Source organism: Trichomonascus vanleenenianus, assembly GCF_965637985.1.
Source record: "Trichomonascus vanleenenianus strain CLIB 3782 genome assembly, contig: TRVA0_057S, whole genome shotgun sequence".
In the NCBI taxonomy this organism is placed as follows: Eukaryota; Fungi; Ascomycota; class Dipodascomycetes; order Dipodascales; family Trichomonascaceae; genus Blastobotrys; species Blastobotrys vanleenenianus.
Genome location: NW_027481830.1, coordinates 53,551 through 81,507, shown reverse-complemented (window position 1 = coordinate 81,507; position 27,957 = coordinate 53,551). Strand labels below are relative to the sequence as shown.

Genomic DNA, 27,957 nt, shown 5'->3' with positions numbered 1-27,957 from the left:
GTGAAGAAAGGAAAAGAGAATGGGGGGTGGTGACTCTTATAGGAGCCACTCAATTGACTGAGTATGATCGGATAGGATGATTCCGGGAAGTCTAGTGCCGAACCTGTAACCTACCAATGGTTACGGTTGTGGTAGTAACTCCAGTATCTCCGGGTTCCTGGTCTGTCTCATCATGATAAGCTGAGACATGTGAAGTCGATACACATTGTCCCATTGACTTCCAACAGTATCAACATTTTGCTGGCTTTGCTGAATGCATTTCAAGTTTACAGTTCATAATTCGCAGCGAAGGCTGAAAGTATTCTGTGTTTTGTGCCTGTTGCTGTTTGGGTGGCCCAGCTAGGTTTATTTATTACTGTACATCAGCATATTATGCTCTATTTCTCCATTCGCAGGCTTTTCAAGACAGTATAAGAACTACAAGCATTTGACGCTAACAAGGACTACGCAATGAGCCACGATGACCCATTGGCCTTAACAAAGGAACTATTTCAACTACTGGACACAAGATTGGGCTTGCCAAGCTAGCACGCTTATTAGCCATAGTTTGAATATATTTTTAAGCCATTGTAGAGTACGGAATACCCGCTTGGCCACTGATCCGGCGTTTTGGGGAAAGGATGAGGTCCCGCAATTTATAATAATAATAATCTTGATTAAAGTCCGTTGCCTAGGGCGAAGGAGGACTAATCAAAGTACATGAGGTTTCTAATATAATATAACAACTTCCAGTAAAGGTGGACGGGGTCGATTTCCTCAGCGGTAGACCGCTGATAGCATGACCCGCAATTTAAAGAAAAATTCAAATTATGGCTCAATAACACCAAGGGTACAATAAAGCGTCTTTCAGAATGGCACAAACATTGTTCAGCTCACTCTCGTGTGACTGGGGGACGATTGAGCTCGTATGTCACGAAACCTTGAAATAATTTGGCGTGCCACGGGCTTCTTGCGGAGGGTTGGTCGAGTGCATTGAGGAAACAGAGAGACGCCAATCACGACTGTCGAGCATGGTTGAACAAAAAGGAGTTGATAGAGGTATTCGAATTGCTGGTAGGAGCACTGTTCCCTTGAGGCTCTAAGGGAATCCCATCCCCGCATCGGAATTGTGGTGCGACTGTGGACCAAATTGATATGAACGGGAACTCGTTATTTTGCGAGAGATTAATTTTTTACCACTATATGCACTGCGGATTCTCTCTACCAAAGATTAACTCTAACTTATACACTGTACTAGTACCGGTTTATTACTTGCTTAAGCTTCTTTCACTTTAAACATTCTGGCCCCCTTTTTTGCCAGTTTATCGGCTTCTACATTCCCTTTAATCCCACTGTGTCCTCGTACATGAATAATCTGGACTTTAGCATTGTAGCCTCTCCGAGCATAGGTGCTGTTTAAATCTTTGATCAGCCGCACGATCTTTCTGATCAATTCGGCATCTGGCACGGGAGAGCGCTTCTTAGTCTTCCAACCATTTTTTTCCCACTGGATATACCGTTTGGTCACAAATTCGACAGAAGAAAGCGAGTCTGTCATCAAAACAAGCGGGCGACTGTATTTGTCATGTTTGAATTCATTAAGTGCCCGTGACAGGGCGACATACAACGCATGGAGCTCGGCAACTTGACTGGTTATACCCTTTTCAGCAATTGGCCGAGAAATGTTTCTGCGGTCGCCCTTGCCGTAGTAGACACCAATGCCACCATAGTGTCCACTTGAATTGCCGTGATTATTACAGGCCCCATCAACATAAACTGTTTGACGCGGACGAAGTCCTAAGAACTTGCAGCAGGATGTAATATCATCAAATTCAGCATGCTCCTTAATTTCCGAAAAGAATCTCGGACTGTTGAGGTAGTGATTAAGCGTTTTTCTTTTCGACGTTAACCCATGTTCACCTTCTTACCCCTGACGCGCGGGAGTTCTGATACATACTTGGACACAATTTCGTTTCGGCGGTCGGATTTCCATATAACGCCAAAGAATGTTGTCATATTTAAATAGGATACCGGTAGTGATAGATGCTCTGTTAGAATGTAATGGGAAACGTCAATGGCGTTGAAGCTTTAGTGGAGAGGTAATCACCATGCTGAATAGCGATGCGCCTCAAAGCGGGGCGTCGGATTTTTTTTCAAATGAGGCTATCAATTTAATACGCTGTTCTGGAATTGTAAACAACTGGATAAATATCTGATAAAAATAACATTACCGGTACCAAATAATAACCAATTGGTGTACTATGCGGCCATGTCTTGGATGAGATACTCCTGAAAAGCTCGGCGTCGTTTCCTGCGTTTTACTCTGCCATTCTTTTTCATCCTTCTCATCACTTCGGATCGTGGACGAATTCTTCTAATGAAGTTAATAGAATGGGTTTGTATGGATAAACGGCACTGATTAAATGGCAGTCATCTGACAAGCCCGGAGTTATCGGGTTCAATGCGGTAGATACGTAATTTAACTCTTCGTTCAAAAGTGTAATAATTTCAACAACTCAGACAAACCAAAACCTTGGTAATGTAGATCGAGGATCGACGAATAGTTTATTTCAGCATCAAAAATGTATAACGATGTAGACGAGCTTTAATTTCGCATCGCTAGAAAAGAATCGTCAGCCCTCAGATGATTTTTTATCGTATCAGGATTACCGGTATTGTAATTCATAAGCACAGTTAAACATAATCACAAACTTCCCATAAAACTTACTAGTTCCATGAAAAGGTGGTGGTGGATTTGTATGGTAGTTGTACCGGTCGTTGGAATGAAGGGCCTGCGCTCTGGTGACTCTAACAACTTCTGAATGTTAAGCGGTGAACTTGCGGAATACAACTACAGGGTAGCTGGATTTGTTTTTCCGAACCCTCATCAGAGGTCCTAAGATGTCAGGGCCCAACTCTACATTTCAGATCATCATCTCCTAAAGCTCCGGCGATAATCATCACTAGTCGAAGCTGGTATATCAGTACAACCTTCTGCTGCGAATAAATTCCAGGCGAGTCTGTTGCAAGACTGCAAAGGACATGGGTCAAAGATCATTTAACAACTCTATCAAGCTTAGAGCATTTGTGGGCTCATCATTCGTAGCCCGTAATAACTACGCAAGACGGAACATCAAATAATGGGTATCTACAATTTTCAGTAGTATTTTATTAAAATAATACACACAACAGCAGCGAGTAGTTTATTTCAACTTCTTCTTTGGTCGGAGCTGGTTGGAGTGACCACACTTTCGCTTTCGGCAGTTAGTGGCTCGTGGTGGAAGTCGAGCGTAGCAGACTCGGCAGATGGACTTCTCACAGTTGTACTTAGAGGCAAGAACCTTGAGGGATGGCTCAATAACACCACCTCGCAGTCGGAGAACAAGGTGCAGGGTGGACTCCTTCTGGATGTTGTAGTCAGAAAGGGTTCGGCCGTCCTCGAGCTGCTTGCCGGCGAAGATAAGTCGCTGCTGATCTGGTGGAATGCCCTCCTTATCTTGGATCTTGGACTTGACGTTGTCAATGGTGTCGGAGGACTCCACCTCGAGGGTGATGGTCTTACCGGTCAAGGTCTTGACGAAACTACGCAGCCCTGTTAGCTCCCCTTTCAATTAAAGCAATTATCTCCACCATATCCGGGACGAGTCAAAAGAACAATAGCTCCTCCTAACTCCCAGCACTCTCATTCGAAATAATAACACTTACATCTGCATCTTTGGCTATGTGGTTTGACCTGGCTGAGTGTCGTGGTGAAGAGACTGGAGATTTCGTCACAAATGAAAATTGTTTGTCGGGGGCGCCCTCTCCCACGAAATTCCGGGACGGGACTTCTCGTTTCGGGGCGTGCGGCCCGTCGGACCCGGGACCCAAAAAATTTCCCCGGCCCCACCCAATTCGGCCCCTTTGCGTGCGCGCCCCATGCTTGTTGTCATTTACCCAATTGGGAACTACGCAGTCACAAAGTCTTCCACGCCGCAATGTGTGAGGCTCATGGACTCAACATATGCCAGCTTGTACGATTGTAGTTGCTTCAAAGATAGCTAAAAGAATTGATTATACTAGTACTTGAGAGAGAGAGAGTATTTGCGTTGGCAGTTGCTTTCAGGTCGCCTCTCTAAATACGGCACCTAGACAATTCGGTCATACAAGGAAGACTGTATCATGTCCAAGGAATTAGCCATTGAAGCGCCTCTGTATTCTACTTAGATTTGGTAATTACCCGCTAATAAGCAGAGTATCCGATTGACTGGATACGAGTGACCTCGAGTTTCTAACCTAGTCTGTGAGCAATTGCTACTCCCACTATCTTATCGTACAGTAATTGGCAGTGGCCACCCCTCGGAGTTAATAGCACCAAATATCCTTAGAGTAATCTTCTATCGTCTATTCACAATTGCTGGTACAGAAATCCACCATGGCGGTACGGCAATAAAATATATAATAGGGTTGAATAGAGCTTAACGGAGAAGCAGTAGAACAATTGCAAGGTCTCTCTCCCGAGCTATGGGGGAGGGAGGCCATCGGACTGCAGAACTGAAATGTATCTCACCGTTTTAAAAGTCATCGCAGCATGCAGACCGATGCCGTTCGTAGATGCAGACCCAAGTTTGTTTCTCCAGCCCTGGCTATGGAACGGCACCATTTTGTCGGGTTCCGACCCGTATCATCACCGAACACCACCCGTATATATAACGCGAAAAGTTTATGTCCTTTGGTCGCTTTGGGGTGTTCAGCATCTTTCGTAAAAACTTCATAACCTCGCTTAGTTCCAGAATGGCTTCCTCTACTCTTGTCGAGTCCAGCAGGCCCCAGGCCTCGCCGGCTCTGGACCCGTCCACGCTGTCCAACTACTCCAACTTCTCCATTGCGCAGACTGACCTTTCGTACAACATCAATTGGGCCAGCAAGACGCTGCACGGCCTCGTCAGGTACTCTGTAGACAAGACCGGCTCTGCCGACAAGTTTGTGCTTGACTCCTCCTTCCTCGACATCCACAGCGCCCGGGTCAATGGCGAAGACGCCAAATTTGAGCTCTCCGACCGAATCGAGCCTCTGGGTGCCGCCCTGACCGTTACCCCAGCTTCTGGCCTCTCGACCAAGAACACGCTGGAGATCGAATTCTCTACGACCGACAAGTGCACGGCCATCCAATGGCTGAACAAGGAGCAGACCGCCGGCCAGAAGGCGCCTTACCTGTTCTCGCAGTGCCAGGCCATCCACGCGCGATCTCTGTTCCCGTGCTTCGACACCCCATCTGTCAAATCCAAGTACAACTTCACCCTGCAGTCGCTCTACCCAGCTCTGTCCAGTGGTAACGTGGCCTCCGAGTCCGACCGAACCCCGGAGCCTCTTCCAAACGCGCCAGAGGGTTCGCAGGTCTTCCGATTCGTCCAGCACATGCCAATCCCGTCCTACCTGGTCTGCATTGCCTCTGGTGACCTGGACTCTGCCAACATTGGTCCCCGATCCCAGGTCTACACCGAGCCCAGCAAGCTTGACGCCTGCAAGTGGGAGTTCGAGGCTGACACCGAGAACATCATCCAGGCTGCGGAGAAGGTCGTGTTCCCGTATGAGTGGAAGACCTACAACGTGCTCGTTCTTCCTCCTTCTTTCCCATACGGAGGTATGGAGAACCCGAACATCACTTTCGCTACTCCTACCCTGATCTCCGGCGACCGAGAGAACGTCCATGTCATTGCGCACGAATTGGCGCACTCGTGGTCCGGTAACCTTGTCACCAATTGCTCCTGGGAGCACTTCTGGCTCAACGAAGGGTGGACCGTCTACTTGGAGCGGCGAATTCTTGGTGCTCTCCATGGTGAGGAGCACCGACACTTCCACGCCATTATTGGCTGGAAGGACCTTGAGAACGCCATGGTCTCCCTTGGCGATAACTTCGAGAAGTACTCCAAGCTGGTGGTTAATCTCCAGGGCCATCAGGATCCGGACGACGCGTTCTCGACCGTGCCGTACGAGAAGGGTTTCAACTTCCTCTTCTACCTGGAAAACCTGGTAGGCGGCAAGGCCGAGTTTGATCCGTTCATCCCATACTACTTTGGCAAATTCAAGGGCAAGTCTCTTGATTCGTACCAGTTCAAGGACACCCTTTACGAGTTCTTCTCCAATAAGAAGGCGCTCCTTGACTCGATTGACTGGGACTCGTGGTACTTCAACTCTGGCCTGCCACCAAAGCCAAAGTTTGACACTACTATTGCCGACGAGTGTTACGACCTGGCTAACCGATGGGTCGCTAGCGCCACCATCAAATCCCAGGAGGAGTTACACAAGGAGTTCTCTGCCAAGGATATCGCATCTTGGACCTCGACTCAGTCTGTGGTGTTCCTTGACTCCGTAGCGGACGGCTTTGAGAAGCTTAGTGGCTCTACTTCTGTGGCTGCCAGCGCTCTGAACGAGATCTACTCGTTTGGCTCGTCGCACAACCCGGAGGTTATCTCTCGATGGTACCGACTTGCCATTGGCGCCCAGCTTGAGTCGCAATACGCCTTGTTGGCCAAGTGGCTGGGCACTGTGGGGCGAATGAAGTTTGTGCGACCAGGTTTCAAGCTCCTCAACAAGGTCGACCGGCCGCTTGCCTTGAAGGTGTTTGAGCAGAACCGATCGTTCTACCACCCTATCTGCCGGGCTATGGTTGTCAAGGATCTTGGTCTTTAATTATTTCATCTTACTTAGTTGTATTTTACTAATATGTCAAGTGTTTAGCCCTTTAAATTCACTTTCTTTGCGAAGCAACCCCCGATCAATGGCACACTACTTCAATTGACTTGGGGGCCAGCCCCCAAACCCCCGTAGCTCCGCTCCGCGGAGACATTGTAGCGATGCTAATACGAACACTGATGTGTATTCGAGGGCCAGCCCTCGAGCAACTGTATCTTGGATGTTACGTTACAAACCTTTTGTTACAACGCTACAAACTCCCAACCTGTGACAAAGTTCCCGTTACAATGTGTAACGATTTCCCCGTAACCGCTCAAATCTCCGCGAAGTGGAGCCTCAGGGGATTTGGGGACTGGTCCCCCCCAATAGCAGTAGTAGTGGAGTATATGAAGTCTCGTACAAGACCTTGGGTATTTAAATATTTTCAATTACTTCGTTGACACTTGTGGTATCTGACTATTGACTACAACAATTACTGATTGTCTAGGTCGCTATTGACCGATACATCTCGTAAAACACCGGTCATAGGAACAATTGCCGTGAATACGTCTCAGGACATTATAATACAGGCGAATCAATGATAGATCATTATTGAGTCGATTACCGTTAGAAAATTGCTGTTACGTGTACTACCGGTAGTACGGTAGTGTAATAATGTATCTATAGATAATGAACAGTTATACGTGTGCCAAGCATACTTTTGAAAGCTTTCTATGTATCGTAATCTCGTAACTAAATTATGAATAACCATCATCTCCATTCTCGCCCCATTGTGTCGTGATTTCTTGCAAATTTTCCTTTTCTTTGTAGATTAGTTCTTTCGCTTGGTGGCTCGCTGGGTGGTCTTGTTCTTCTTGGCGCCGCCTCGCTTTCGCTCCTCAATGAGAACAACCTGGTCGCCGACTCGGAGCTCATGCACGTCGAGAGCGGCCTTGAGAGTCTCGGCGTCGACAAAGTCGACGAATGCGCACTGCTTGCTCTTCTCGACCTGGAAGTGAGTCACCTTGCCAATCTTGTCGAGAGCCTTCTTCAACAACACATCGTCAACCTTGAAGGTGACATGCTTGAGATATGCAGAGTGGAACTCTGGCTTCTTACCACCCTTAGAACTGCCACTGCCGTTGGCGGCAGCAGCAGCGGCAGCAGCACTGGGGCTAGCAGCAGTGGCAGAAGTAGTAGGGCTGATAGAAGCGGATGGGGTTGGGGTCGGAGAGGCCGGAGCCGCATGAGCCGCACTAGTATCCTCGCTCTTCTCCTTTGGCGCCGGAGCAGAAGTCTTGAGGCGGGCAGCCCACGAAACACCAGCGGGCACAGCTGGAATAGGCTTTGGTGGCTCAGCTGGCTCAGGGGTAGCCTGCTGCTCTGGCGTTGGCTCTTCAGCAACAGCCGGCTCCGGCTCGCTAGTGGCCACTGCTGGCTCAGCCTGCTGCTCCTTAACCTCCTCTTCCTGCTTAGTTTCGGTCTCCTTAGTCTCGGTCTCAGCAGCAACTGGCTTAGCCTCTTCCTGTGGAGTGGCCTCCTCTGGTTCTTGTGGCTGCTGTGGCTGTGGCTGTGGCTGCTGCTGCTGCTGCTGCTGAGCCTCAGATGAGATCTCCTGAGAGAACAACGAAGACTCATGGTGACCATTGACTCCAGACTCCTGCTCCTCTTCTTCGTAGTCAACAACATCTTCCTTGAGGAACCGGAAGATGTCGTTCATGACGTAGTAGCCCTGGGGCTGGGTAGCCAGGAAGAACGTCTGCACGAACTTCTGCGACGGCCCGCCCCGGTTGGACATCTCACCGAGCACCTGGAGGATAACTCCACCATCTGCAGAAGGCAGGGAATCGACGTTGGAAACCATGACTTTGCAGTCCTGGAAGTTGTGCTCCTTGATCTGCTTCTGGATCTGCGACTGGCCCTTGCAGTGCTGGATCGTCTCGCCCTCGACGCCGTGGCAGATGACCGAGTTCTTGGTGTAGAACAGGTGTAGCTTGCTCGGGTTGTTGTTCAGGAAGGTGTAGTACTTCTCAATGAAGATCCACCCGACCTCCTGCGAGTCGGGCTGCTGTTGGGGCGCATCGGTGGCACTGGTATTCGACATTTTTCGACAAGACACACAATTATTTTTTTTCACTAAACACTGGTATTGGGATTTCTCGCTTCACTTGGATATTGGCCCCGGAGTGACGCTCAACAGGCTGTGGTATGCGGGCTATTTACAAGATTCTGGCCTGGCGGGTTTATTTTTTCAAAATTTCATCACCCAAAAACGCTTTTTGGCGACACCTCCCATCTCGTATATGCGCGCGCCCTGGTACTTTATTGAAATAGGGGGGAGAGTTTAGCTATGGTGAATATTTAACTTTTTGTAAATAGCAGAAAAATTATGTAGATTATCCGTCTTGTAGAGTGTTTTGTTATTTGCTGGAGTGGAATGCTGTGGAATCTGGTCAGTTCAATACGGGGTAATCCTCTACGGTCTACCGATTATCAGATGATTAACGAAATAACCGGATAGTTGGAGTAAAGGTATTTGTTGATCAATTACTACCTAGTCGCCGGAACGTATAATTGATTTTCTATTGTGGGCTCGTTTTTCAATGTTGCTATTGTTCAGCAAGCACTCGAAATAGTGTATCGCGGATAACAAGATTCCATATGGTATTGCCATGGTACGCCTTTCTTCGACTTGCTTAAACGTAGCTAAAAAATGACAATTACACATTTAGAATCAGAACGACTTTTTTTAAAGACCAAACATATTCAATCTTGCATTAGGGGGACGGGGAGAGGGGAAACATACTGGTCACCATTTCGCAACAATCACAAAGTCCAATTGGCTTAATACTTCCTATTATCGGGTATATAGAAGTTTGTAATAATATGTGAGTATAAGGTAATAGACCCTGATGAGATAAGAAAATTGGGCTAGCTTCTGGAGAAGAGCTCGCATAATAGGTCAAATTGAGCGGGTCTTTTGGGAACCGTGGGATTCGAAGCTACGAATACACTACCTGCTAAGACTAAATAGATTCGATAAATATATCTTCACAAGCACTTTTTCATGCCTGGTTTAAAATCATGTTGCGTAGCTCCCCAATTCAACGGCCAACTCGCAACTACCCTTTGTGGGTAGTGATATCCGTGATACAAAATATAGCTACTAAAGGAGCAGTATGTCAAGTTCTTCAATTCTTTCAATCAAATGCTCCTCAGCATTGGTTCTTCTCATATCGCTTTAAATGTACTACCTGGTACAATTAGTCAGTAACACTGCCTTTTGCCAATTCTTAGAGCACAACAAGCCACATGAGTCCCATACTACCAGGTAGTAAAGAATGAAGTGCAACAGGTACCGTCCTCGGACATAGACCCGCAATTATTAACAGGTGTAGTATAATTACCTAGTAATCAATCAATCAATAATAGCGCCTAATACCTCTGGCTCCGCGGAGGGTTCATTGGCGACAGAAAGAGTTGCGGGGGGTTTGGGGGGCTGGCCCCCCAACTATGGGGTCTGGGGCAGAGCCCCAGGATGCGGATAACTTGTGCTACCGTTTGACGTTTGTGAAAATCCGATTAAATTGTATATACCTGTATAGAATTTATCATGCAAAAATTAGACATCCATCTCGGTGACGTCGTCCTGCTCCTCGAGAGCTCGGAACAGGAATGGCTTGATCTTAGCGTCGTGGTATGGAGCCTTGGAGTCTCGGTTAGGGTTTCGTCGCAGCACCTTCTCGAAGTAGTGCTTGTAGGCGTTACCGTCGTGGCTGCCGATTGGCGCGTTGACGTAGAAGTCGGACAGGTTGAACGCGTCAGTAATGCCAATAGCGTTGTCTCGCACCTTCTTGTTGTAGTCGTTGACGTAGGCAGTGATCTTGTCAATGTCGCCGGTCTGGATGTAGCCGCTCTTCAGGAAGGAAGCAGCGTCGGACTCAAGGGACCACAGACCGAACAGGGTAGCCAAGTCGGTCAAAACTGGCTTGATAGAAGCCGCAGAGGACTCAATAGAGTCGAAGAAGGCCTTGATGATGTAGTATCGAGTGTGGATTCGGGCAATCTCGAATCGCTGCTGGGACAGCTCCTCGAAGGCCTGAGTCTTGTTGAGACCCTTCTTCTCGGTCAGCTCAATGTACTGATCAACGGCCTGGTTAATACCCCGAGCGGATGCAGACTCCCAGGCCTCGACAATGACCTTGGGGTCTCGAATATCTCGGCCATCCAGCTTCTTGTGGGCAATCTCCTGGGCCCGCTGGAGGTAATCGACAGCCTTGCCGACTCGCTTGCCCTGTCGCACCGCCAAACCGCTCTGGATGAGCGACCGACCGGTCGAGAGCATGAGAACGTTGTTGTCACCCTCCCAGGTGCACTGGACGACCCAGTCGTTGTAACCTTGACCGAAGCCGTTGTAACCAGAGTAACCGTGGCCACCGCAAGCCTGTCGGCACTGGTCAATGATTTCGGCGGTTCCCCAAGTAGAGGAGGCCTTGAGACCAGCGGAAACGGTGAACAGCTCCTTAACGTCGTCAATGGCGCTCTGGAGGTCGGCCTTGTTTGAGGTGCTGGCTGCGGCCAGCCGGGCGTTAGCCTGCTTGGCGAACGCGCTCAGCTGCTTGGAGCCAGCCTGCATGGCAAACGCGTAGGCCAATCGTGGCATGAGTCGTCGCTGATGGTAAGTGTAGTCCAGAATCTTCGTCTCCGGCTCGCCTGGAGTAGACGAGAACTGTCGTCGGATAGCGGCGTATCGGATGGCGATGGTCAGGAACCGCTTAGCGGTGTGGAAAGAGTCAGCAGCCATGGAGACTCGGCCGCCAATGAGAGCGCCATAGGCAAGCTGGGCAAGCGGGGGTTCCGTGACTTTGCCGTCGGAGTCGACCTTGGCGTATCGCATGAGCATGTACTGTCGTGGGATTCGCACGTTGGTGAACTGCACCCAGCCGTTATCGATACCATCTCGGCCCATCTTCTTGCCAATGTCGCCAATGGCGATGCCTGGGAGCAGAGAGTGGTCCGAAACGCTTCGGAGTGGTACAACAAACGACTTAACACCATAATCCTTGCCGTCGATGATCAACCGCGCAAATACGACAGTGTGGTTAGCAGAGTGGGCAGCACCACCGATCCACCACTTAGTGGCGCCTACGTGAGGGGTGTGGATGATGAACTCGTCCGTGGACCGGTCGTAGGTCGCAGTAGTCTCCATGCCAGCCACGTTGGAGCCATGGCCCAGCTCAGTCATGCAGAAGCAGCCATAGAACCGTCGGTAGGTCGCAGCACCTTTCTTGGTCCAGTAAGCGAGCTGTTCCGGCGTTCCGGAGCCCCGGATGGCCGAGAAGAAGAGGCCAAAGTGGATGCCGGCCCGGGTCGTCGTGTTACCGTCGAGCATGCCAATAATCGACATGTGTCGCGTAATATCTTCATCATCCTTAGCGGTCGCGATGATCTCGGCTAGCTGGCCAACCCGGTCAAACGTAATCTCCCGCTGCTCGGCCTTGGTGACGTCGTAGAAATCGTCATTACTGAACGCTGGGTTTCGCTCGATCGAGGTCATGATCTGCTCCAAACGCTCAGTGTTCTCCTTGCCGCCATCAATGTAGTAGGTCAATTCTCGCACGGGGAAGGCAGTATTCTCCCGCTCCTGGGCCAGAGCCACTGGGGGTTCCGTGAAGGTGTTGTACTGCTTGCCGCCAATCTCGACGTTGGCAGTCTGGTTAGGGCTCAACGACATCTTTGTTTATCTTTCGTTGAAATTTCGAAATGTTAATGTGTCTGGAATGGTGGAGATCTGCTGCAATTTATATCAAAGCGTCGTCTCTCGTTTAATCCGGGGTTACTGCTCGGTTCCGCAGTTCAGTGGGGTAATGGCGTGGAAAGGAGGTTTAATACCGAGGTACCCCAGCCTCGGCGCCGACCCACACCCCCCCCCCCCCTCCACCGCCGCCTATACCTACCCCTATACGTACCTCGTAGGTTCGGACCGACCAGCCAGTGGTCCCACTTTGAACAAACCGCATTCGCCCGATCATTTGCCTTTTTGTCGTAATTCATTTCTATCCCATTTACATTCCAATTATACTTACTTAACGATACCGTCGATGGTCACATTCGGGGGGAACGCGGGTCTCAGCCGCACCAGCTTCGTTAATATCACGTGAAAGCCGCACACAAAGCGGCTCAGTCGGAGGCCGCCCGGAACCCCATAGCCAGGACGTATTAAAAACACGAGATATACCAGATATACAATTCCGCTTTCCGCATATTCTACAGGTGTTCCTCGGACTTGACAAAAAGCCGCACTAAATCGGCATACTTATCCTCCGGCTGAGTAGACGTAATGGTAGCAGTCCGGGAGAAGTTAAACTTGGAACTGATAAAGTCATCCCATTTCTGCGAGCCCCCGTGAATGCCGTAGACCGCTTTAGTGGCCGCACCAATAGCACAAGCATCGGTAAGATCCAGTGTGTAAGCTCCCTCTTCAGGCACGAGTACACTAGTCATGATCTCACATATGGCCTGATTTTTCGACCCACCACCTACAAAGTAGATCTTCCTCGGGTGATGGCCCTCGGTCGTCAGCATCGGAGCCAGTCGGTGTCGAATGGACAGCGCCTGTGATTCCAGAATGCACCGAGCATCATCCTCCACGGTCCACTTCTCACTATTAGATTCCAAAGCCGTAACAGAAGAGCCGTTATCAATAAACCGCTTAACCGTAGCTGGAACGTCGGGAATGATCTCACTCAATGGGAAGTAGAAGCCTATCTTATCGGTGTTTGGTGCTGACGTGCTGGCTACCTCATCAAATTTGGTCCACTCGTGAGTCAAACCGTGTTTGGCGTTGATGGCGTCTCTCACCTGCTCACGAGCCAGAGCTCCGTTGCAATAGCACAGCATGCCCATGTACCCAGTTTTAGCCGTTGGGTGCGAGAACAAATGGTACAATGGCGACGGCACGTAGTTTTCCGTAACAACAAGCGCAGTAGTGCTCGTACCCAGAGAAACGATGATATCGTTGGCCTGCAGAGGCAGAGACAGAATAGTGCCCGGGTTGTCGCCTGTGAACACTACAATCTGGCACTCCGAAGCAACCCCGTACTTGGTCACAAAGTAGTCACTAATCTTACCCACCGACTTTTTACCGTCGAATTCAACATCCCCCAATTTGGCCGCAATTTCCTCGGACTTACCAAACAATCCCAAAAGTTTTGGGTTCCACTGCTTCTTCTCAATGTCCCACAGGTTCATTCCGCACGCATCGCTAATGTCAATTGGCGCGTAGTTTCCTGCAAACACAGAAGCCAAAAACGAAGAGACAAGAGCAATTCGGTCAGTGGCTGCATACACCTCGGGCTGCTCCTCCTTGAGCTTGAGGATCTGGGGGCCAGTGAATCGGTGGTGAGCCTTGGAGCCAGTTAGCTTGGCAAGCGCGTCTTTACCACCCACTTCAGCCTCAAACTCGTCGCATTGGGTAGCCGTAGAATGGTCCTGCCAGTTGGGGCTCAATTGCCATGCCAGACTAGCCTCGAGCTGAGACTTGAGATCGCCCTTGCCAGCTTCAAGCCCATTGAGAGCCTGGCGTGCCTTATCATTCCAAAAGACGCTGCCGTGCTGCTGGCACGCTCCGCTAATTGCCTTAAGGGTGCTCAAATCCTGGCCCCGCGCCTTGAACCGGCTAAACAGCAAGTCAACGGCATCCAGCCACATTACCACGGGAGCCTGCACCTCTTTCTTTTCATTGTTCACATAAACGCCTTTCTTCGTCTTGTACTCGGGGAAATCCACGTCGAACTCAACCTTCTCGTGGCACACCGGGTTGAGGTCCGCGTCAACAAGGATGCCCTTCAACTGCTGTGTAGAGAGGTCTAAACCCTACAGTATACACGAGAAATTAATAAATTACTAAAACCATCAATAATCAACATACCAAAAACAAATCCTTGGTCATCGTTTTCTTTTACCGGATTTTACTGGTCAATGGACGAGATTTTAATATCGCTTGGAAGGGTCGAAGCCGGCTTGAGCCACGTCACTGGATGCCGATTGTAGAACGGGAACGGTATAACAACTAGAATCTCAGTAGCCACGATCGTCGCAGCCAACAAATATACTGAAAAGTCTAGTCTCTGGAAAGCAAACCCAACCACAAAGCTGATGATCTGTCCTTTTAGTTAGTAGTGATTACAGCCGAGCAGCATAGCGTAACATACAGCCCCAATATTAATCAACTGGTAACTGATTTTCGAAGCGAGCTTCTGGCCTTCAAAATCAATTGGAAGTTGAACAAGTTCAGCAAAATCAACCATTTTGCGTGATGTTTATATGTTTTTCAATCTCAGTGTACGGAGGTTTGTGTGGAGGTGGTCCGCTTCCAGCATTTATCCAATTTACCCGCGCCCCCGACTTCCCCCACCCTTCAACCATCGTCTGAGATCAATTTTGCTTGATATGATCGAACGGATTGCAAGTTAGCTGCGCCGAAATTCATGTTTATATAGTGCGATTGTTATGGTCGGAACTATTAAAGTCTCTCGGACAGCTGAGTATAACTAGTATAGAAATAATAGGTATGTGCCGCATAGATAAACCGTACATATCGGAGCCCCAGCCCATCATCTGGCAGCAGTTCCGGATCGCTTCGCGGAGAAATTGAACCGTCCCCGGATCCCCTCCGCATCCATGCTTCTTTCTGGCTGATTCGGCCATCTTTAGATAGAGAAGTTATGTGACTGGGGCCCAATAGAAATAGTTTGTTGAACCACTAAATAAACATTTACCGTAGTTTCAGTGATCTCGAATGGTGATCAATCGTCGGTCTGAGTTTCCCAGATCCTTCCTACGCTACTTTTTTCTGTAGAACTTTATCTTTTGTAACTAAGATCGCAGCAGGATGACTTGGAAACGAAATATAACGACTAAAATAATGAAACTCTCAACGTTACGGTAGATATCGTATGCACGTACGCGCATTCTGACCTAATGTAAGTCGATTTAACTCGTTAAGGCTAAATAAGTGCGACTAATCGGGGTAAAATCTGGGAGATCTTAGATCTCTTAAAAAATCAATGGATGCAAAGGAGTTCTACAGCGAATTTAACAAACGCAAGGCCCAGATCGAGGCTGACCTGAATAGCGTAGCATCCATTGCAGATAAGAATGCATGTTTCGCACAGATCCAAGAGCTCACCGCGCTTTGCAAATCAGCTCTCCACTATCTTCCTCAGCATGACCAGAAGATCTATACGGAAGCGATAAATGAGCTGAGCGAAAAAGCCAATGGAACCCAGCGCAAGGCAAAGTTCTCCTTTGGCAGTAAAAAACGGGCAGCCAAAAAACCAGCTGAACCTACGATTAATACAGCTACTTATGACAATGAAGCGAATCAAGAAAAGCCCCTAGGGGTAAATGAAGTAACGACAAAGATCACAGCGGTCCGTGATGCCGAGTTCAGGGACAGTGATCAAACTGGAAACAATCTTGACATCTCGGATGTGTTAAAATCTACCCTGATTTTGGCAAAACCTTACTCGTCAGCCCACATTGACAACGTCAAGTCCAGTCTGGTATACATTGCCCACGTCAGCGGCCCTATCTACGTCACTAATGCACAAGACTCTATATTCATTGTCAACTGCCACCAGTTCAGAATTCACACGTCCAAAAACCTCGAGATATACATCAGCTGCAAGTCAAGACGACCCATTATCGAAAAATGCAGCATCCTGCAATTTGCATACTTCCCCAAATGCCTGGCCGATGCGAACGAAGAATTGTACGACTGGGACGACGTTGACGATTTCAACTGGCTGAGGAAGACCCAAAGCATCAACTGGTCTCGACTGTCCTCGCCAAGGGACTTTCAGTACCTCCTAAAAACGGAACATCCAAATTCCACAACCCAAAATATAATAATGAACTAGTTGTTTTACATCTTTTGGAAAGGCGGCTTTGCAGTGGATTCGCATTTATGAAGTATAGCAATCCGTTAGTAGTCATTATTCATTAAATAATCCTCTAATTATCAAAGCCGGTCCATTCCTCGGCCTCTTCATTATCCTCGTTATCCTCATCATCCTGGTCGGTGTTCTTCTGCTTCTCAAAGTCGACAATGAGCTTCTTTCGCATCTCACCTCGCTTGCCACCATCCAGCTTAGAATCATCCTTCTCGTCCCGTGGAGGTGGCATGAACCATGGAATCTTACCTCGGTTAAAGTCGTTCAGAACAAGCTTTGCAACACCTGACTCATCCGGCTCACCGCCCTTGAGAAGTCGACCATGCTTACGCGAAATCATCTCCAAAAACTCGGCAGAGTTTCGCCATCCGGAAATGCCATAGGTTCGCTCAAGATGCTTTCGCTCACACTTTTCGAGCATTGCTGGGATGAACTGCTCCGGGTAAGAAACATGCTCGACTCGAACCACGCCTCTAAACAGGATATCTGCCTCGGTATCCTTCGAGCTCGGTGGAACAATACCAGGACAGTCAATGAGGAAAATTCGCTTCATGAGGGTAATATACTGCCAGACCTTGGTCTCACCAGGAATAGGAGCAGTGGTGCATACCTGCTTCTTCTTCAAGGTGTTGATGATCGACGACTTGCCGACATTCGGATAACCAATAAGACCGACAGAGATCTGTTTCTTGTCCTTGTGGAGCTGCGAGAACTGTCGCAAAACATTAATAAGAGAGCCCTTACCAAACGAGTTGGTAATGGATGCATGGAATGCCAAGGTCGGTCGATCCCGCGACAAATGCTTAATCCAGGCGGCCTATAAAACGTTAGTCAAATCATATATCAAATCATTTCAAATGATCTTTGAAAAAGCTTCGTTTTTGGGATGAAAGAATGTATGTTCCCATACTAAGAAATCACAAAATGAGGATTGGTCAGACGACCATTTGGATTTCAACTCAATAAAGAACAACATTCCTCCAGGGACTTGACCCAAAACGGGCAAGTGCAAATTAGGAGGATTCTCAATCTTCCAAAGTTGTAACAGGCGGTATCTCATTGATATATGCCCTTCCGAGGAAGTGCGAGACGTGCCTTGACTTAACGATGGGTCGCTTGTATTCAATTGAATCAAGCCAAAAAACGAGAGATTTCCAAAGAACCAAAAAATAGAGAGAAAAAAACTTACCGAAACCCAATTTGGTACCAGATCGCACTTATTCAGTACGAAGATCAAATGCTTATGAGGAGTCTCCTTTGCCATATACTGCTCGACAGAGGTACATCGCGTGCCCAACGGGTCACGAGCATCCAAAACGTGAATAATAACATCAGACGAGTCAATAACTTTGTACAGTTCGTTCCAAATTCGCTTCGACTGCCCTTTCGAGAAAATGGCCTCCTTAGCTTCTTCAGCAACACCGTCACCAAGCATTTCTGCCTCGTTCTGGAGCTTGTCCGTGTAAGCCTCGGCATCGTCCTCGGCAACAGTTGCCAGCTCGGCCAGCGAACTGACATTCACATTAACCTTCTTCCTCTGAGCCTTTGGGCCAAAGGTATGTTCATAAGAATCCTGAAGAGGCTGGACCTTCTCAGACTTAGGCTGCTCCTGGATCAGCGACATGGGCAGCTTATTCTGTCGCAGAATGAACTGGTAGGTGTCCTTCTGCTTATCGCCAAGAGCATCTCTGAAGTGATTCAGGGCATCTTGAGCAATCACTCGGGTGTTACCAAACCAACGTCGGTTTGGTGCTACTCGAGCAGTCGGAATCTCGGAGGACTGGAATGCAGCAGCCTTGGTGAGCTCACCCTTGCCATTATACTGGGCCTTACCCTTAGTATACATGTTCAGCTTCTTCACCTTGGCCCTATCCCGGTAGAAGTTTTCACCCTTCAATCTCAGGTTACCATCCTTGGTGTCTCCATCTCGAGCCCTTCGGCTCTTCTCCTTCTTGAAGTTACCCATATTTTCCGAGAGAATATGAAGGTAGAAAACTTGAAGAGATAAATTTTCAGATCAAGGGTGAAGAAAAAAAAATTTCCTGATAACGCTCGCGCGCGCACTACGAATATCAATATGGCATATATTTGTACATGAATTATCAAGACTTTAATTACTATAATATTAACAAAGGCCAGCCGGCAATAAAGCAATATTATTGTTAAAAGTTGTGAAATTTGCCTGAAATTTATGATCTCATTCTTAAGCATAATTTTTCCACTTATATTGAGTGTTTTTGGATCATTTTGTCCGGTTTACTGTTCTATGAATGCTTCTGTAATGCCAAGGGCGTACGGTAGTACACAGATATCATATCATTCCTCTTCTCCACAATATACAATCCCCAGTATAATTATGCTGAATCAAACATACACATGTCCTGCGATAAGGGTAACTCTCGATGCTGCTGTTAACATTAGATAGGTCGATGGATCTCGAACATCAGTGTAGTTGATGAGATGTTTCAGCCGCACCGCGAAAAACGCGTTTCCGCAGCAACGCGTTGACAAAATGTCAACAATACTTCACCAGAAATCAACAAATCGCATGAAAGGTAAGAGAGCCGGATAACATAGATACCCAAATGACCAAGTCGACTAGAGAAGTGGTCTATGACGAGCTGACAAATATAAACCTGGAGAGCCTCGGAAAGCTCAAGAGGCTGCTAAATGCTAGTGCAAACAGGACCCTAAAGCCTCAGGCCTCCTCGAGATCACTGAGATCAAAGAAACCTGCAGCCGACTGTACCGGAGAGCTGAATAGCATAGAGAACCTGGAACTGGCCCGACAAGTTGTTGAAGTCTCAATAGCGATATTTGAGTCTATTAAAAAGGCACCCGACAGCCAGTTCTCGGACAAATCAAAGAAGTACATCCATGAAGCGGCAAGTACCGGTATTGGAATCCTCTATGAGAGTGGGTTAAGCATACCTTATGACGTCGAGCGAATTCAGCTCAGTTTTATCCTTAAATTACTAGATCTATCGATGGTAAGTGCATGGATCAGTTAAAAGTATTGGAGCTAACGATTTGAAATGCAGATAGAGGAAGCTCTAGCAGAGCTTTGGATTCTATACACTAACCTTCCCACCGGGGCCAAACATACGTCGATTACTAGACCTTCATACGATGGCTACTTTAAATTCAACGTCACCGCGAAAGCGACGCCTCAACTAGCGAACGTTGTGGTGTCCGCACAAGTGCTGCTTCTCAAGGCAGTTCAGAAGTGCGCACAAAAATCATTCAAACCGATCTCAAACATGGTAAGTGCCCTTTTGTTGCTTTATCGCTGTTGCGCCAACTAACTAGACTAGGTCATTGCCAATTCTGTTAAAGACCCTCTAGCAGGGCCAATTGCATGGTGCGAGCATATACCCGAAAAAGCTCGTGAACAGAAGCTCACCTTGATTGGTAAACTGATCATGACACTGTCAAATACGGCATCACTGCCAACAGCATTGCATATCCGTCTCGCGGCGCTTCGAGTGATCCCTAATCCCGAACTGTCCTTTTATGGCGCAGCACTTTCAACATTCGAAGCATTTCGGAGACAAAAATCTTTCGACGGACACGACTTCCTGCGCACTTATGGAGATGACATTCTATACCTGGCAAGGGAAAACCCGAGCAGTCTCCGATCAGAGAAATTCGTCGCGCTGGTGTCCCATTGTCGCCGGATATCCAGCAACTGTAATGACCCAGAGCTCTTAGATGTTTGGAGTAAAGTGATAGTTCCATCCACGCAACAATCGCCAAAAGGACTTGATGAGATACAGAAGACATTCGACCAAATGAAAACCGATGTTAGCGGCACTATTTTCCTAGGGATACTTAAAGCCCTCTCAATACCCCAACATTTGGGCGACCCGGCATTCCATAAATCCGTTCACAGCTTGGCAGATCGCATGATTTCGGATTCAAGGATAGATCTCTTTAACTATATTCTCAACGGCATTTATGTGGAGAATTTATCTTCGATATCTTCGAGCAGGTACTGCGCTAGAATGCTCGAGTCATTCTTAAAACACTGCAAAGGTGATATTAGGCTTGACATTGCCGACATGATATACCAGTCGTTGGACTTCTTTGCAGATATCTTTGTCCATTTTGAATGCTACGACATAGTTGTGCATGTTTCAAACACCATGCTTAATGTCGGTACTAAGTTGCGTTCCATGAAGTTTACCGATTATTTGAAATACTGGCAACGATCGTCTGAAATTGAGATACAATATGCGGATTATCTACCAATGGAAAAGTCCCTCCTTCCAGTTAAAGTCGAACGTCTGGCTCTGGCACTGATTACAGAGAATGAGCCTGAGAAAGCACTGGACATGATAGTCCAGGCAATGGTAGTGTTGGACAATCGGTATAAACTTTGTGAGTTGTCACGCAGCAAATGTCAGTATGCTCTCGCAGAATTGGATCAAATGCAGCGGCTTATAAATATCATTTGTCGCCTTCTGCTTGACCTTCCAGAACTCTCAATTGAGTTCAACAACCTAATCGCTGAGCTCGAGGCGCTGCTATTAGATCACATCTTGATGACTATTGTTAAGTCTTCAAGCCCGAACAAGCAGCACCTGGCATCGCGCATCGTTGAAAGGCTATGGTCATTGCGACCAATTTCGGAATATCCCCTCAGAGCGTTGCAGTCTATGTCGAATGGATTCCACGTCTCAGGAGAAATACATCCGCCGTTGTTGGACTGTCTTGAGGATATTATCGCGTCAGTAAACGAGGACAAGCTGGAGAAAGATACTGAGCTTTCACACCTATGCTATTGGTTCCTTTCTCAGACATTGACAGAATTATGCATTTCCCACTCTTATGCCGAGAACGAATTGTTTAACTACCTTGAACATGCCGTGGATCAGATATGCGATGTACTGGAGAAGAACGAGCTTGAATCCATTGGCCCGGTCGACGTTATCAATACTAGAATAGGGCAGCTTTCTGACTTCCTCCTTCTTCAGGGCGCACATGATCTGCGTGCCACGCTTCTCCAGAGCCAGATTTCGAAACTTGGACAAACAAATTTATCATTACTCGGCGCCTGTTACAAGGATCTCGCGTACTCTCAACTTCTTCTTGGATATACTACTGCCTCGTTCCGGAATCTCCAAAGGGCAAAAAACTGCTGGGAGCGAGATGAAAACTCAGTTCTAAGGGCTTTTGCCCTCATTCTTGAAGTCGAATATTACGTCGCAGTCACGGAGAATCAAAAAGCGCGACAAGCCTTTGATCAGCTCGCAAGTTTCATTCTCAGCTCGAACGAGCTCTCTCCCGTACTTACCGATGGCAGGTACACAGGAGAGTCACTCGACCACTTCCAAGACAGAGTCATTCTTTTCGCGCTGTCTACGAATGCGTTTGCGCACCTTCATTCTCTTGAAGGCAACACTGAGGTTGGTGTGGTTAACGTGCAAAAAACCGTGAGACTACTGCAGGGTTACGTTAAACGTTATAGCAACGTCATCCAAACGAAAATTTGGCCCGTAGTTTCATTATTGATTGACTCCCTCATTACCGCTGCTAAGCTGTTTGAAGAGTTGGGCATTGTTCGAGAATCTCTCTATTATGTCCAAGAGGCGGTCAAGCTTTGCGAAAGTTCTAAGTGTAATGTGCGACTCTCCACAGTATTGACCCTACAGGGCGAGATTAACGTGCGAATGGGTAAAATAGAGGACGCTCAAAAGGTGCTACACAAGTGCGAAGAGTTAATGGAAGAAGTGAGCTTCCGAGATGTTCATTTCCTTCAGCTAGTCCACTCGTTGGCACTGTATCTCCAAAGACAGTGCCTGTTTTCGGAGGAAAATGTATATTATGACATGTCTGAGGCAGTCTTCGCTGAACTAGTCAACAAGTACAACGGCCCGAAGAAGTCGGTAGAGCAGCTGGCAAATGAGGTATCACGACTTCGGGTGACAGCCAGAAGAAGGAATCTTGGGCGGCAGTTACAGCAAAAGCCTGCAGTGTCGGATACGATGGGCATTGATGTTGTGCACAACACAATCGTTAGGCGTCGCGTTTTCAGCCTGGGGCTTCAAGATGAAATGGAGAATGCTGACGAGATTCTACAGAAAGAGATGGCCAAAGTGGTAGCTGGATCCAGAGAGGAGGTACTTTGTGAAATCTCGAAGGCTCGAAATCTTTATCTTCTTGCACGGCGACAGCTGACGCTGGATCCGGTTATGAATGTAATTCAAGATTCGGCACTGTCAATTCCTTCTATCAGTTCTGTTACTCCAGGAACAGCAACAACGGCTACCGGGAGAACCCGTCCTAGCAAGAAGGAAAACGGCTTTGACTCTGCTGTGAAGAATCTGGTCGCTGCTAAAGAGGGCATTATCAATCATTACGAAAAAATGCTACGGGTCTGCTCGAGCATTGAGATTGCTGACGCATCAGGATTGTTCAACTGTGTTATAATGCTGCTACAGGCTCTCATGAAAGCGCATGATTCAGTCACTTCTGCGCTGACGTTCAAAATGCTGGAGTTATCGAAAGGGTATTCGACTCTCAAAGATCGCCTTGCATTGGAATTAAAGGCTAGCACCTCATTTGACTGGCCGAACTTTGAACAATTGAGTAATACTGGGCACCTGTGGCCCAATGATCCGTTTACTCAATACCTACCCTCAAACTGGCTGGTTGCATCGATCAATGTGTCAATGGACAACCAGAATCTTTTAATCGCGCGATATGAGAGTTCCAGAGAGCCGTTTATGATTAGTTTGCCTCTTAACCGCCACAGCAGTAGAGATGCTGATGAAGATTCGTTCTCCTTCGATGATGGGCTGAGCCAAATAAAAAATATTATTCGGGCCAGCAACGCCAGTGCACATATTAGTCGCACGTCCAAAATCAAAACGAAGGAAGATCGCAAGCAGTGGTGGGAAGAGCGATTCGAGCTGGACAATCAGCTTCAGTCGATCCTACACGATGTCGAATACTGCTGGTTAGGAGGGTTTAAGGGAATATTTAGTCGAAACGTCCCCCATGAAGTCCACGCTGAAAAGTTCAATGAGACGATGACAAATATCCTGAACCACCATCTTCCATCTCGGCGGAAGAGAAAGAAGACAAACACTGTGAATATCCACCCTAGAGTGTTTGAATTATTTATGGGCTTGGGCCATCCGGATACACTATCAGATCCTGGTCTGCTCGAAGACCTGATCTATTATGTTCTGGACGTTTTGCAGTTCCATGGAGAACAGAACGCGTATGACGAGTTGGATATTGATCAAATTGTGATAGAAGTGGAGGAGGCCCTTAGGCATTACCATTCTTGTCTCGAGCGAGAACCTCAGTACACCAACGAGTTTGATCACATTGTCATAGTGCTCGATAAAAGCTGCCATGATTTCCCATGGGAAAATATTCCGCTGTTGAGAAATTGTTCAGTTTCTCGAGTTCCATCGATGCAAATTCTTAGTGAACTCCTTGAGAATCGACAGCCGGAATTTACAGAACAGGAAGGGCGGTTCGATATCTGCCCATCAAGTTACTACTATATTCTTAACCCCGGCCGCGACCTGGTTAAGACTCAGGAAAGGTTCGAGCAAGAGTTTAATCGTGAAAGCTGGTTTGGCAAAGTTGCGGAGCCCCCTGCTGAAGACGAGATCATCAAAGCTTTGGAACACAACGACATGTATATTTACATGGGCCATGGTGGCGGCGAACAGTACATCAGGTCAGCCAAGGTAAAATCGTTGAAAAAGTGTGCGCCAACTTTGCTACTTGGATGTAGTTCTGGAGCATTGGAAAGTGCAGGCGATTACGACAGCTGGGGGACGCCGGTCAACTACATGATAGCAGGGTGCCCGATGCTTGTCGCGAATATGTGGGATGTCACGGATAAGGATATTGACAAGTTCAGTCTTAGCGTTCTACAGAAATGGGGTGCACTAGACGCAAGCGAGGAAAGTAGCCGTCTCAACATGGGAGAAGCTGTTTCTCGAAGTAGAGATGAGTGTATGCTCAAATATCTCAATGGCGGCGCTCCAGTCATCTATGGCCTACCCCTTCGGAAACGAGGTTAGCATATATCATTACTATGTATTAAGCGTGGTCTCATAAAAAATGCAGTTAACAGTTAGTTCTTGTATAAATAGAGCCTCCAAAGACGTTTGAGGAGAGGAATTGCACTTTTGCCAACCCTCACTGTAGTGCTATTGTCGGAAAGAGCCTTCTGTGGAAGGAGCGACTTCAGCTCTTCCACTTGAGATGCATCTAGCAGATTATGCATGTTGAAGTAGGCCAATGTTTCGTCTAATGCGTCGGGGCGATTATTAGAAAAATCCAGAATGCCCATACAATCGGAATCGTTTGCAACGGGCTTTAACTTTTGCAAGTCGTATTTAATCTTCTCGAAGGACGCCTTCTCGAAATCAACTGGGTCGTACTTCACATTTTTAGGGGTATATTTAGGGCCCTTCAGCCGCGATACATTCGGCGACATTTGATCAAGCAACTTAGGCCACCTCTTTTGTAGCTCCTTCATGGATTTAACGTCTAATGAGATGTAGGATTTGGGGCCCTTGAATTTGGAGCTATTTTCTGCACTGAGGACGTTATGTTGGTCAATGCCAAGGGGGATCAGTAGATCACTGGGCGCCATAGCTCTTGACAGTTTATCCATCCTTATCGGTGAGCATAAAAGTTTAGCGAAGACATTTCTATCGAGTCCGTCGAAGGTCGATTTGTTCAGCCGGGTTGGGCTTTTGGGTGTAAAGCGTGATTTCGACCATAAATAAAATCGTCGCAACAGAATCGGTTCTTCCAATGTGGGTTGGGATCTGATTGGACGTGGCTTCGAAGCCTTTGCCTCGGATTCTATTTCTACTGGCTTATTCCATGTTACTTTATTGGGTTTATTTTTCGAGGAAAGGATTTCAATAGCTCCTCTTAGGACGCTCTTTTTCGAAGCTTTCATGACATTTATCTTGGTATTTGGTGATGATCGGAAGAAAAATCAATTGTCCCTGCATGATGATTACCGGTAACACATAACAGCTATAACAGATCAGTCATGAAAGCACTGCAATGACTACCATTGAAATGGCAATTGAAGTTCGAAATAAAAATCTAGTTCAAAAGGTGGAACAATCGCTTCTTGAAATACTGATACCGTGAATCCCCTGCCAGAAGAGCAATAATAAACAAAAAAGTCCCTTGATGCGGCACATGTACCTACATAAGGTAGCTAGCTACAAGAGCTAATTGCTGTAGATCGACGTACTTAAAGCTATCTTTTTCCAACATCTAATCGCTTTTTTTTCAGTCTTGATAATAGCCTGTAAAACAGGTGTGACGATTTTCTGTGTTCCCGGGAGTTGGTCGGGAACTGAACCCAACACTTTTCGGCCTTAAGTGAAAGATAGAGAGAAATGCGACAATAATGAGCCTGGCTATTCGTAGAATACGGCCATTTATGCCGAGCCGCTTTCGGGGGTTCTCCAGTGTTGCAACTGAGAGCGATACCACGGTTGATCTGTTTAAACAGGCCATGTCTGGAGTAGCGGCTTCCGCGACCATCATTACCACAAATCATTATGTGGAAAAAGACAGAGCAGAGCCTAGGGGACTGACTGTCTCATCACTATCATCATTGTCGATTCGCCCAAAGACACTGGTATCGTTTAACCTGCAGGTTCCGTCGAGGACTTCGCAGGTATTGCATGACCGACGGGTATTTGCGGTAAATATTCTGCCGGCGACCAGCGAGAGCATAGAACTGTGTAAGGCATTTGCCGGAGTTTATGGGCGGCACGTTAATCCGTTTGAGCGGTTTAAAGAGAGGTTTGAGTTCCAGGACGACAGGCTGGAGGATGACCATGACTCGAGCGGCATACCTACTATAAGCAATGCGTCAGCGGTGCTCTATTGCAAGAAGCGCCAGGTGTTTAGAGTACAGGATCATGAGATTTGGATTGCTCAAGTGTACCATATCAAGTGTAATGAGGGCCACGAGCGGGGGAATTTGTTATACCAGAATAGAGTCTTCCATAGATTGGGGGATGAGATATTGTAAATATGTTAATAGACCTAATACCCCATTCCTTCTCTCAACTATTTGTATACAAGAAATCTATAATAGTTTTGGTAACAACCGTTCTAAATAGTTTTGGAAGTATTATTATATACTCACTTTGGGCCTTGAATAGCGGTATACGAGCCTTTCAGATGCGAAGGATGTACCGGTAACTTTGAGGGTCATAAATTTGAGAGATTAAAAAGGCTCATTGAATTGCATATAGCACTCATCTATTATATCTACAAATTACCCGTAAAACAGAGCTTTTGATTCTACAAACTAGCAGTACAGGGCAAATGAAAGTGCATAACCGGTACATTGTCTTGTTCCGGTGTCGTTAAATAGCACAGCCGTGCCATCGAAATTTCACGTCAAACATCGAATCACGTAGCGGGACTAACTCCCTCGTGGGATATCCAAACGAAGATAATCCGGCTGTTACATGCCTAAAGCGGGTATAGCCAAGGAATAGGCTCTGATGGGCGAGAGCCGTAAGCACCTAGTTGCTATAATAGTAACCACGGCAGTGATATCATCCGCCATATCGGTTGTAGGGACCTTGCTAGTGCAGAGGTATATGCGGGAATGGAAGGGAGAGTATGAGGTGCCCAAGGAGAAAAGAATAAATTTCAACAGGCCCGATTTGATAGAGAAGTACGAGCCATGTACCAGTTCTGGGGACGAAAAGAAGAAGAAGAAGAGGAAGCGAAACAGGGAGAAAACGCCGAAGAACGACTGGCTATACGATTACTAATTGCAATCTCGACATGTTATTTATTTCACCCAATTGTATATATATATCTAGCTATTTGGCTATTATAGAGGATGTACCATATCCTGTTCTGCCACATTTAATCAACTACTAATTAGCTGTCTCGATATTACGTATGGTAGATTTCTTCACATTTCCTTTCCCCCCTTTCCATTTCAATTGCAAAGATCAAACTACTACAGTACTCTACCACAAGTTTTACTGCAAAGCCCACACTACGCAATTGTAGGAAATTGTCCGAGTCCTCCGCGCAGCGGAGCCTCAGGGGGGTCAGGGGGGACTGGTCCCCCCAGGAACGTTCCGCTCCTTCAATTAACTCGGGTGCCAGCCCCCAAACCCCCGTGACTCCGCTTCGCGGAGGAATCGCTAAACAGTGTAATTGAACAGTTATGAATCCTCCGTGAAGCGGAGCCACAGGAGAGCCCCCAGGATATTAGACGGGGCGTTTAAACCCTCTTACATAATGAGATGGGGGCCTGCTTACCGGTGGAACGTGAAAAATTACATAACACCGCATACCACAATAGGTCTGCGGGGCGCGCCACCAAGTTTAC

The 27,957-nt window shown here is 47.3% G+C and overlaps 12 protein-coding genes across 12 annotated transcripts; 5 read left to right on the top strand and 7 right to left on the bottom strand.

Annotated features, from left to right (window-relative positions):
- Positions 1 to 1,255: 1,255 nt before the first annotated feature.
- On the bottom strand, positions 1,256 to 1,995 carry TRVA0_057S00892 (ribonuclease H family protein; the record flags this gene model as incomplete). The annotated part of the gene is made up of 2 exons (XM_076687425.1): positions 1,256 to 1,874; positions 1,937 to 1,995. 2 exons carry the CDS (start codon positions 1,993 to 1,995, stop codon positions 1,256 to 1,258), a joined length of 678 nt encoding a protein of 225 aa, XP_076538377.1.
- Positions 1,996 to 3,182: 1,187 nt separating this feature from the next.
- On the bottom strand, positions 3,183 to 3,692 carry RPL40B (ubiquitin-60S ribosomal protein L40; the record flags this gene model as incomplete). The annotated part of the gene is made up of 2 exons (XM_076687424.1): positions 3,183 to 3,561; positions 3,685 to 3,692. 2 exons carry the CDS (start codon positions 3,690 to 3,692, stop codon positions 3,183 to 3,185), a joined length of 387 nt encoding a protein of 128 aa, XP_076538376.1.
- A 1,060-nt stretch (positions 3,693 to 4,752) lies between these two features.
- Positions 4,753 to 6,651, top strand: LAP2 (bifunctional aminopeptidase/epoxide hydrolase; the record flags this gene model as incomplete). The annotated part of the gene is made up of 1 exon (XM_076687423.1): positions 4,753 to 6,651. One exon carries the CDS (start codon positions 4,753 to 4,755, stop codon positions 6,649 to 6,651), a length of 1,899 nt encoding a protein of 632 aa, XP_076538375.1.
- An 814-nt stretch (positions 6,652 to 7,465) lies between these two features.
- Positions 7,466 to 8,737, bottom strand: TRVA0_057S00826 (uncharacterized protein; the record flags this gene model as incomplete). Its single annotated transcript, XM_076687422.1, has 1 exon — positions 7,466 to 8,737. The coding sequence occupies one exon, from the start codon at positions 8,735 to 8,737 to the stop codon at positions 7,466 to 7,468; it is 1,272 nt and encodes a 423-aa protein (XP_076538374.1).
- A 1,518-nt stretch (positions 8,738 to 10,255) lies between these two features.
- Positions 10,256 to 12,367, bottom strand: POX2 (acyl-coenzyme A oxidase 2; the record flags this gene model as incomplete). The annotated part of the gene is made up of 1 exon (XM_076687421.1): positions 10,256 to 12,367. The coding sequence occupies one exon, from the start codon at positions 12,365 to 12,367 to the stop codon at positions 10,256 to 10,258; it is 2,112 nt and encodes a 703-aa protein (XP_076538373.1).
- Positions 12,368 to 12,900: 533 nt separating this feature from the next.
- On the bottom strand, positions 12,901 to 14,942 carry XKS1 (xylulokinase; the record flags this gene model as incomplete). The annotated part of the gene is made up of 3 exons (XM_076687420.1): positions 14,847 to 14,942; positions 14,564 to 14,795; positions 12,901 to 14,508 (listed from the first exon to the last, which is right to left on the bottom strand). Exons 2-3 carry the CDS (start codon positions 14,582 to 14,584, stop codon positions 12,901 to 12,903), a joined length of 1,629 nt encoding a protein of 542 aa, XP_076538372.1. The 5' UTR covers positions 14,585 to 14,795; positions 14,847 to 14,942.
- A 759-nt stretch (positions 14,943 to 15,701) lies between these two features.
- On the top strand, positions 15,702 to 16,556 carry TRVA0_057S00760 (uncharacterized protein; the record flags this gene model as incomplete). The annotated part of the gene is made up of 1 exon (XM_076687419.1): positions 15,702 to 16,556. The coding sequence occupies one exon, from the start codon at positions 15,702 to 15,704 to the stop codon at positions 16,554 to 16,556; it is 855 nt and encodes a 284-aa protein (XP_076538371.1).
- A 94-nt stretch (positions 16,557 to 16,650) lies between these two features.
- On the bottom strand, positions 16,651 to 18,555 carry NOG2 (putative GTPase NOG2; the record flags this gene model as incomplete). The annotated part of the gene is made up of 2 exons (XM_076687418.1): positions 16,651 to 17,406; positions 17,779 to 18,555. 2 exons carry the CDS (start codon positions 18,553 to 18,555, stop codon positions 16,651 to 16,653), a joined length of 1,533 nt encoding a protein of 510 aa, XP_076538370.1.
- Positions 18,556 to 19,174: 619 nt separating this feature from the next.
- ESP1 (separase) lies at positions 19,175 to 24,637 on the top strand (the record flags this gene model as incomplete). Its single annotated transcript, XM_076687417.1, has 3 exons — positions 19,175 to 19,579; positions 19,631 to 19,852; positions 19,904 to 24,637. 3 exons carry the CDS (start codon positions 19,175 to 19,177, stop codon positions 24,635 to 24,637), a joined length of 5,361 nt encoding a protein of 1,786 aa, XP_076538369.1.
- Positions 24,638 to 24,690: 53 nt separating this feature from the next.
- Positions 24,691 to 25,530, bottom strand: TRVA0_057S00694 (uncharacterized protein; the record flags this gene model as incomplete). Its single annotated transcript, XM_076687416.1, has 1 exon — positions 24,691 to 25,530. One exon carries the CDS (start codon positions 25,528 to 25,530, stop codon positions 24,691 to 24,693), a length of 840 nt encoding a protein of 279 aa, XP_076538368.1.
- Positions 25,531 to 25,995: 465 nt separating this feature from the next.
- Positions 25,996 to 26,628, top strand: TRVA0_057S00672 (flavin reductase family protein; the record flags this gene model as incomplete). Its single annotated transcript, XM_076687415.1, has 1 exon — positions 25,996 to 26,628. The coding sequence occupies one exon, from the start codon at positions 25,996 to 25,998 to the stop codon at positions 26,626 to 26,628; it is 633 nt and encodes a 210-aa protein (XP_076538367.1).
- A 481-nt stretch (positions 26,629 to 27,109) lies between these two features.
- TRVA0_057S00650 (uncharacterized protein) lies at positions 27,110 to 27,385 on the top strand (the record flags this gene model as incomplete). Its single annotated transcript, XM_076687414.1, has 1 exon — positions 27,110 to 27,385. The coding sequence occupies one exon, from the start codon at positions 27,110 to 27,112 to the stop codon at positions 27,383 to 27,385; it is 276 nt and encodes a 91-aa protein (XP_076538366.1).
- Between the last annotated feature and the right edge of the window lie 572 nt (positions 27,386 to 27,957).